The sequence below is a fragment of the Perca fluviatilis genome, chromosome 14, assembly GCF_010015445.1.
Source record: "Perca fluviatilis chromosome 14, GENO_Pfluv_1.0, whole genome shotgun sequence".
Taxonomy (NCBI): domain Eukaryota; kingdom Metazoa; phylum Chordata; class Actinopteri; order Perciformes; family Percidae; genus Perca; species Perca fluviatilis.
The window spans coordinates 28,495,073-28,505,072 of NC_053125.1; the positions used below are offsets into that span (position 1 = coordinate 28,495,073).

General features: G+C 41.9%; 1 protein-coding gene across 2 annotated transcripts in view; it reads right to left on the minus strand.

Annotated features, from left to right (window-relative positions):
* Positions 1-10,000, minus strand: part of abcg2a (ATP-binding cassette, sub-family G (WHITE), member 2a) — a 51,847-nt gene that overhangs the window by 8,168 nt on the left and 33,679 nt on the right. For both annotated transcript variants that reach the window (XM_039821524.1, XM_039821525.1), the window contains 7 exons: positions 7,656-7,704; positions 7,472-7,570; positions 6,599-6,703; positions 3,891-4,036; positions 2,388-2,470; positions 1,496-1,585; positions 517-641 (listed from right to left, as the gene is read on the minus strand). In XM_039821524.1, coding sequence (XP_039677458.1) covers positions 517-641; positions 1,496-1,585; positions 2,388-2,470; positions 3,891-4,036; positions 6,599-6,703; positions 7,472-7,570; positions 7,656-7,704 — 697 coding nt within the window. The remainder of the gene's footprint in view (positions 1-516; positions 642-1,495; positions 1,586-2,387; positions 2,471-3,890; positions 4,037-6,598; positions 6,704-7,471; positions 7,571-7,655; positions 7,705-10,000) is intronic.

The following is a 10,000-nucleotide window of genomic DNA, read 5'->3' on the forward strand; positions in this document are numbered from 1 at the left end:
TTTTTTTTTTTTTTTTTTAAAGCTTTTCCCAAGTTTTTGTCACTTTTCTGGATGTTTTTGAAGATTATCCTGAAGTTTTTGTCACTTTATTCCCCAATTGTTTTGTTTTTGGAAAAAAAATTTAAATCAGTTTTTCTTTACATGCTATAAAATTGAATAAAAACACTTTAACTTGTGAAGAGCGCTGTACCCGAACCATCCACGTTATTTTGTTTTAAAATTTGGATGAAAGAAACCCAAATTTCGGATGTAGAAACTGTTTGAAAATTGGTTTCAAATTTAACCTGAGGACAAACAGGAGGCTTAACCTATAAAAACGTACAAACAGTGTGAAAAAACCAGCTACAAGTTTCGAGAAAAAAGGATCTTGCTCGATAAACGACTCATTTAGATTATTTAACCCTTGTGTGGTCCTTCGGGTCCCAGTGACCCGAAGGACCACACAAGGGTTAAGATGAAGTCGTGAATCAACCGAAGCTCGCAGTGTAGCGTAAGCGCGTGTGTCTGGATACCCACCGATCATGAAGTACGCCACGCAGGTGAAGAGCATGGCGGGGATGGTCCTCAGCGTGATGATGTCAGACAGGATCTTAGACAGGAAGTACACAGACACCCTGTAGTAACCGCTGATGTACTCGTGACTGGTGAGAGAAAAACACACCAAAAGTTTGACTGATAAAACTTCAGAAAGATAAGATTTCTGTATTTTCGTACTTCCCGAAATACAGCATTCCTTTAACTCAAAGTTCCCACAGTTTACTTGAATGTCATTCACAGCCCTACCAGGCAGCCTTCTGCTCATAGCTTATTTCATGTCTTCTGATTGGCCAACATGGCTTTTTTTGGCAGCGCTTCAGTGTTATTGTTGGGTTTGTTGGACAGGATTTTTGGACTGAAATAGCATATATTGAAATTAATCTTATTATTTGACTGAGAAAGCGTAAATGCCATAATGTTAAAATTGTTTTGTTAAGGTTTTAGAGTTAGGGTAGTTTAAATCGACAACGTTTCATGTCCGGGATCGTCCGGATATTCCCCCGGAGGTCTTTCATTTTTGCCCAGATGTCCCGTCTCCTTCCTCTTCCTCTGTGTTGGCGTACTAACCTCCGGTGTATTTGCTGCTCCTCAGATCTCTGCAGGGTAAATCCAGACAGGTAGCTAGACTATCTGTCCAATCTGAGTTTTCTGTTGCACGACTAAAACAACTTTTGAACATACACATGTTCCACCAAAACAAGTTCCTTCCAGAGGCTATTTTGCAGAGGCGCCGAGGCTCCATGCGGAGCTTAGCCCCGCCCCAAGACGATTGTGATTGGTTTAAAGAAATGCCGATAAACCAGGGCACGTTTTTCCTCCCATCCCAGAATGCTGTGTGGACTAGTTAGACCTTCCTTCGCACCGCTGTGGAGGAAGGTCTGGCTATGCGGGACTAGGGTTATGGGGATTCATGGAAATCAACGATGTCCTCGTGAGTATGTTTGTGTGTCAAACTCACATGAAGAGTTTCCTCTCCGCGATGAAGAGTTCAGCAGCCGAGAGCGAGCTGAAACACTGATTCACAACGATGAAGAAGAGAGCGCCCATCCTGAAATAACAGCAACAACAAAACTCGTCAGTACACAGACGGACACATATGTAGTTTCATCCAGCACATAATACCATAATTTGAGAATATTTTAATGTAATAATTAGGGGTGTCACGACTCTCCAAATCCATGATCTGACTTTTGATTTTCCTCCAGTTGTCCTCGGGTCAAATTTGACCCATTTTCAAAAAGTTTCTATATCAGAAATTTGGGTTTCTTTCAACCAAATTTTAAAAGTGACAAAAACATTGTAAAAAGTGACAAAAACATTGTAGAAAGTGACACAAACATTGAAAAAAGTGGCAAAAACATTGTAAAAAGTGACAAAAAATAGACAAAAGTGACAAAAACATTGTAAAAAGTGACAAAAACAATGGAAAAATTGATAAAAACATTGTAAAAAGTGACAAAAACTGAAAAATGTGACAGAAATATTGGAAAAACTGACAAAAATAGACAAAAGTGACAAAAACAATATAAAAAGTAACAAAAACAATGTAAAAAGTGACACAAACATTGAAAACAGTGACACAAACATTGAAAAAAGTGGCACAAACATTGGAAAAAGCGACAAAAACTGAAAAAAGTGACGAAAAATTGACAAAAATATCGAAAAAAGACGACCAAAACGTTGGAGTTTGTTTTACATTTTGACCCAGAAAAACAAAAAAGATGCACTATGTCTCAATAAGAGCCACTAGATGGCAGAAGGATATTAAAAACAGTCACTTGTTGATAACGGCAGTCGCACCAAATACTTAATTATACAATAAAAAATCAGACCACAGTAGAAAGAAATACCTGTTCTGTATTCCACTTTGATCGTCCTTAACACCAAAGAAAATGGCTCCTACGACCAGAGCGAGGAACAAAGTTACTGCTATCTAAACAGAATAGAAACACACTTATAGTCAGCATTTATTAGTATGCACCGCTGAAGTGAATGTCCTGCATCTTAAAAAGGAACATTTCGACATTTTGGGGGGCAGGCTAAGTCGTTTTCTGGGGAAGAGTTAGATGAGAACATTGATACAGCTCTTTAATTACAAATGTTTTTGTCTTTTAACCACATCATGACACCAGCACAAAGACATGACAGTTGTGAGCCGAAAGCGATCTCTGATCTCCAGAGCAGGGGGGAATGAGAGGGGGTAATGCCAGAGCAGGGGGAATGAGAGGGGGAAACGCCAGAGAACACGGGGGAATGAGGGGGAAGCAGGAGCAGGGGGAATGGCCGGGGGATAGCGGGGCAGGGGGAATGAGCGGGGGGTACTGGAAAGCAGGGGGAATGAGCGGGGGTAACGCCAGAGCAGGGGGGAATGGCGGGGGGAGTAGCATGGAGCAGAGGGAAAGCCGGGGGAATACTTATGGAAACAGGAGGGAATGGAGAAGGGTATGGGAAACAGGGGGAATGAGGAGAGTGTTAACAGGGGAATGGGGGGGAAGGGAGAAATGTCACCAGAGCAGGGGGAATGAGGGGAAACACAGAGCAGGGGGAATGGGAGGGTGTGGGGAACAGGGGGGAATGAGGAGGGGGTAATGCTGAGAGCAGGGGAGGGAATGAGAGGAAACTGGAAGAGCAGGGGGGAAATGAGGAGGGGTGTCTGGAGCAGGGGAATGGGAGGGGCGGGGGAGCAGGGGGAATGAGGAGGAGGCATGGGCAGGGGATGAGGGAGAGGCCTGAAACAGGGAGAAAGAGAGAGAACATGGAGCAGGGGAATGAGGAAGGGGAAAGGCTGGAACAGGGGGAATGGGAGGGGAGCGCATGAGAGGAGGAAAGTAGAGAGGAAGCGGAGTAGGGGGAGTAGAGGGGTGTGGAGCTGGGGGCAGGAAGCCAGGCAGGGCCAGGAAGCATGAGGGGCCAGAGAGCATTGAAACAGGAGGGACGAGAGTGCTGCAGGGGAATGAGAGGGAAATGCTATGGCAGGGAGGGGGATGCTAGAGGCAGAGAGGAATGGGGGGAGGGAGCCAGAGAGAGAGGTGCATGGGACAGGAATGAGAGGAATATAAGGGGGAATGAGAAAAGGCGCCAGAGCAGGGGGAATGAGAGGGGGAAACGCCAGAGCAGGGCGAGATAGAGGGGGTAATGCCAGAGCAGGGGGGAATGAGAGGGGGCCTTGGCTAGAGGATCTGAGGGACCTGGAGGAGGCCTTGGCTAGAGGATCTGAGGGACCTGGAGGAGGCCTTGGCTAGAGGATCTGAGGGACCTGGGGGGCTACATGAAGATGAATGATATCAGCTATGTGGCTGGGGACCAGGGCATGAAGAGCTTCAAAATTAAAGCAGCCTGCTCGATGCTCGTACCTGAGCGAAGGAGGTCTGGGGGTTGAGCATGAGGTTGCGAAACGTCCTCTTGAGAACCCATCTGAACTGGGTCAGGAAGCCCGTGTTGTAGGTGATGGTTCTGGAGCGGCGAACGGTGGTCGTTGGCTTACCCTGAACGATCCTCTCTGAGAGAGACACAGAAGAAGAAGTTGACAGATGTTTTTTTTTTTTTTAAATACGGTCAGTTGATTAGGGCTGTGTTCGATTGAAGAAATTCTCAGTCGACTAACACTCATTCAACTGTATCGACTAATCGATTAGTTGATTTAAATCGACAGATCTGTTAATCTGAGTTTCTCCGCAAAGAGTCATGCTAAAAGGATGCATATATTGAATAAGATAATAGCCTCCTTTGCATATTTAAACACAACATTTCAGAAAACACAAGTGTAATACAAGAAATAATTGCCTTAATGAAAGTAATCAAAGTAGGTTTCACGGTGATATCTATTAAGGTAAAAATGTCAACCCTTAATTCTAGTGTTTACCAGAGATGTGCTCGTACGTTTCTTGGAAATAAGCATAAAACATGACTGAAGAAATCTTAAGTTGACTGAGACCAAAACGACCGATTAGTCGACTAATCGACTAAGAGGGAGCAGCCCTACAATTGACAAGCTACCCAGCAGTTTACAAAGTCATTACAGCCATTCTGAAATGGTTCCTGGACTTTTACTTTTAATACTATAAGAATATTTTGATGCTCAGAATTTGGTCTGGTTTTTTTCAAGAAACTGTTTCTAAATCACTTCAGCGGTTTCGAGACGTTCGGTGCGTTTACGTGCACTTAAAGAAGCACGTTCATGTGCGTTACTGTTACGCAAAATGTGAGGAGTCGGTTCATCGAGATAACCGGTAGCAGAGAAGTTCTGATGGCGCCTGGTCCTAAAGGGTTGTACTTAGTGTCTTCATTAATCAGAGGTGTGTTTTGGGCGTAACATGCAATCAACCAATCAGAGATCATCTCCCATTCATCAACCAATCAGAGATCATCTCCCATTCATCAACCAATCAGAGATCATCTCCCATTCATCAACCAATCAGAGATCATCTCCCATTCCCTTTAAAAGCCAGGCGTGGTTGGACCTTGGACCAGTCGGCAGTAAAGGTCAGTGGGACTGATCGGTCTCCCCGAGTCGGTCCAAAAGGTTCCTCAGAACACACCGAAGAGACGAGAAGAGATGTAATACGTCTCCATAGCAGCAGGCGGCGCTATTCTGTGTTGTCGTCCCAAAAAATTAAAACCGGGCAGCAGATTGGACGAAGGCGTCGTCACATGGGTTTGTTTTCTCCGGAAATTCAAAGCCAGACTGTCGTGGCGGCTCATTCAGAATACGATCTCAATGTCACTACCCAATGTACCCAAGTAGCCTACTAGATGCTAATGGCGTTTTGAGCTAACGTTAGCCTCGCCTAGAGTACAGGCCAAAAGTTTGGACACACCTTCTCATTCAATGGGTTTCCTTTTTATTTTCATGACTATTGACATTGTAGATTCTCACTGAAGGCATCAAAACTATGAATGAATACATATGGAATTATGTACTTAACAAAAAAGTGTGAAATAACTGAAAACATGTCTTATATTTTAGATTCTTCTAAGTAGCCACCCTTTGCTTTTTTATTAATAAGGGGAATAATTCCACTAATTAACCCTGACAAAGCACACCTGTGAAGGTAAAACCATTTCAGGTGACTACCTCATGAAGCTCATTGAGAGAACACCAAGGGTTTGCAGAGTTATCAAAAAAAACAAAGGGTGGCTACTTTGAGGAATCTAAAATATAAGACATGTTTTCAGTTATTTCACACTTTTTTGTTAAGTACATAATTCCATATGTGTTCATTCATAGTTTTGATGCCTTCAGTGAGAATCTACAATGTAAATAGTCATGAAAATAAAGAAACACATTGAATGAGAAGGTGTGTCCAAACTTTTGGCCTGTACTGTATACTGGCATCAGGATCATTTCAAACAGTCCTAGCATCAGCAGTGGGAATATCGCAGTCTGCACTCAGCCGTATCATAGCAACAGTACCGCTTTGCTACAGCGCAATCTACGGTATAGTGGGCGGAGAAAGACGCTGATTGGCTGATGGGCGTCAGGGTTGATAAATACTACGCAAAATGTGGAAGCATAGCGTGTGCTATTACCGAACTCGCATAAACAGACGCAGCGCAAACTGCGCTAGTGTTAGTAAATTAGGCCCTCTGTGCACGAGCCTAGAAGCATTTTACTAACTTCCTGTTAAAATTACAATGAAATGCTGCGTCATTGACCTCAGACCAGGTTTTTGTTGGTCAATGTTAGCGATGCACCGATGTGAAAACTGTGGCCGATACCGATAACAGATATTAATATTGCCGTTCAGGCCGATACCGATATTTACCGATGTCTGTATAGAAAACTAATTTTTATGATAATCAAATAAAGAATTATTTTCCTTTTTCTATTTTTTTTTTCTTTACTTTTGCGATTTATTTTCCGAGAGGACTGATATTGGGCACCTTTCCCTGTGTGCAAAATATGACTCATCAGATTTTCAGAAGAAAAAAAATTATATTTATATAATTATATATATAATTTGACATCGATGTCGTGAAAAAAAAAGACCATATCAGCGGCCGATATATATCGTGCACCATTAACATTAACGAGAGATGGATGAGAGGTTTCTGTATCTACCCAGCTCTGCTTTGGTCTGTCGGAAGTATTGGCAGTTTCTATATTCCTCTACGAGTTTGTCCTCGATACCACGTTTGGACTTCGACGCCAAGTCTGAATCTGGATCTGGAGGAAGGAAAGAAAGAAAGAAAGAAAGAAGAATTCAGAATCGTCCAAACGTCTGTCTGTCTGTCTGTCTGTCTGTCTGTCTGTCTCCAAATGGAGAAAACTAAATTCAAAAAAATCCAAATTACAAATCTGACCCAAGCCCATTTAACACACCTTCTTTGTGTCTTTGTCTGTGTGTGTGTGTGTGTCTTTGTCTGTGTGTGTGTGTGTCTGTGTTTGTTTGTGTCTTTGTGTGTGTGTGTGTGTGTGTGTCTGTCTGTCTGATTGTGCGTGTGTGTGCGTCTGTCTGATTGTGCGTCTGTCTGTCTGTCTGATTGTGCTTGTGTGTGTGTGTCTGTCTGTCTGTCTGATTGTCTCCGAACGGAGAAAACTAAATTCTAGTCTGTGTGTGTGTGTCTGTCTGTGTGTGTTTGTTTGTGTGTGTGTCTGTGTGTGTGTCTGTGTGTGTGTCTGTGTGTCTTTGTGTGTGTGTGTCTTTGTGTGTGTGTGCGTCTGTCTGTCTGATTGTGCGTGCGTCTGTCTGTCTGTCTCCAAACGGAGAAAACTAAATTCTAGTCTGTGTGTGCGTTTGTGTGTCTTTGTCTGTGTGTGTGTCTGTGTGTGTGTGTGTGTCTGTGTGTGTGTGTCTGTGTGTTTGTTTGTGTCTTTGTGTGTGTGTTTGTGTGCGTGTGTGTCTGTCTGTCTGATTGTGCGTCTGTCTGTCTGTCTGTCTTCAAACAGAGAAAACTAAATTCGAAAAAAATACAAAAATACCCTGACCCACACCTTCTTTGTCCACGCTACTGAGGGCCACAGCGGTTGAGTCTCCGTTAATAATGTCCAGGAAGAAGTCAGCAGGGTTGTTGTGCGGCTCACAGGTGTATCCTGGGAAATGAAGTTCCAGACCCTAATTACACCCACTTTCACATCACCCCGTCGTGTTATACTGGATTCATTACAACGTTCCTACCGATGTCGGAGAAATAGTCCAGCGCAGTCTGAGCCGGGCCGTGGAAAACCTGACCATTTAACATTTAAAGTTACTTTATTAATTAAGTTAATACACAACAAGGAATAGACAGCAGCTGAGGGATGTTAAAGAGGTGGGAAGAAAACGTGAGGACTGTTAACTGTTGACTGTTAAAACAAAATAAATCCGTTTTTATTTAAATTTATAAATGCCGATACCAATAGTTTGGAAAATGCCTAATATCAGCCGATATATTGGTCGGGCTCTAGTAGAAAGTAAAGAAGCCAAACCAAGTGAATGTGACTGTGTAGTCTGGTTGGTATATATTTTATCTCTAGCTTCTTATTTATTCAATAACGTAACTTCAGATACAGTATTAGGGGACCACTAAGGCCTATATAAAAGAGACTTCAGATACAGTATTAGGGGACCACTAAGGCCTATATAAAAGAGACTTCAGATACAGTATTAGGGGACCACTAAGGCCTATATAAAAGAGACTTCAGATACAGTATTAGGGGACCACTAAGGCCTATATAAAAGAGACTTCAGATACAGTATTAGAGGAACACTAAGGTCTATATAAAAGAGACTTCAGATACAGTATTAGGGGACCACTAAGGTCTATATAAAAGAGACTTCAGATACAGTATTAGAGGAACACTAAGGTCTATATAAAAGAGACTTCAGATACAGTATTAGGGGACCACTAAGGCCTATATAAAAGAGACTTCAGATACAGTATTAGAGGAACACTAAGGTCTATATAAAAGAGACTTCAGATACAGTATTAGGGGACCACTAAGGCCTATATAAAAGAGACTTCAGATACAGTATTAGGGGACCACTAAGGCCTATATAAAAGAGACTTCAGATACAGTATTAGGGGACCACTAAGGCCTATATAAAAGAGACTTCAGATACAGTATTAGAGGAACACTAAGGTCTATATAAAAGAGACTTCAGATACAGTATTAGGGGACCACTAAGGTCTATATAAAAGAGACTTCAGATACAGTATTAGGGGACCACTAAGGCCTATATAAAAGAGACTTCAGATACAGTATTAGAGGAACACTAAGGTCTATATAAAAGAGACTTCAGATACAGTATTAGGGGACCACTAAGGCCTATATAAAAGAGACTTCAGATACAGTATTAGGGGACCACTAAGGCCTATATAAAAGAGACTTCAGATACAGTATTAGGGGACCACTAAGGCCTATATAAAAGAGACTTCAGATACAGTATTAGAGGAACACTAAGGTCTATATAAAAGAGACTTCAGATACAGTATTAGGGGACCACTAAGGTCTATATAAAAGAGACTTCAGATACAGTATTAGGGGACCACTAAGGTCTATATAAAAGAGACTTCAGATACAGTATTAGGGACCACTAAGGTCTATATAAAAGAGACTTCAGATACAGTATTAGGGGACCACTAAGGTCTATATAAAAGAGACTTCAGATACAGTATTAGGGGACCACTAAGGTTCATATATAAAGAGACTTCAGATACAGTATTAGGGGACCACTAAGGCCTATATAAAAAGAGACTTCAGATACAGTATTTGGGGACCACTAACTAGGTCTATATAAAGAGACTTCAGATACAGTATTAGGGGACCACTAAGGCCTATATAAAAGAGACTTCAGATACAGTATTAGGGACCACTAAGGTCTATATAAAAGAGACTTCAGATACAGTATTAGGGGACCACTAAGGTCTATATAAAAGAGACTTCAGATACAGTATTAGGGACCACTAAGGCCTATATAAAAGAGACTTCAGATACAGTATTAGGGGACCACTAAGGCCTATATAAAAGAGACTTCAGATACAGTATTAGGGACCACTAAGGTCTATATAAAAGAGACTTCAGATACAGTATTAGGGGACCACTAAGGCCTATATAAAAGAGACTTCAGATACAGTATTAGGGGACCACTAAGGCCTATATAAAAGAGACTTCAGATACAGTATTAGGGGACCACTAAGGTCTATATAAAAGAGACTTCAGATACAGTATTAGGGGACCACTAAGGTCTATATAAAAGAGACTTCAGATACAGTATTAGGGGACCACTAAGGCCTATATAAAAGAGACTTCAGATACAGTATTAGGGGACCACTAAGGCCTATATAAAAGAGACTTCAGATACAGTATTAGAGGAACACTAAGGTCTATATAAAAGAGACTTCAGATACAGTATTAGGGGACCACTAAGGTCTATATAAAAGCATCCAAAGAGCACCATGTCATGGAACCTTTAACTTTATTCTATAACTTAACTTCTCATGCTATTAGTTATGTGATTGCACAGTTGGGAGTGGAGTCAGG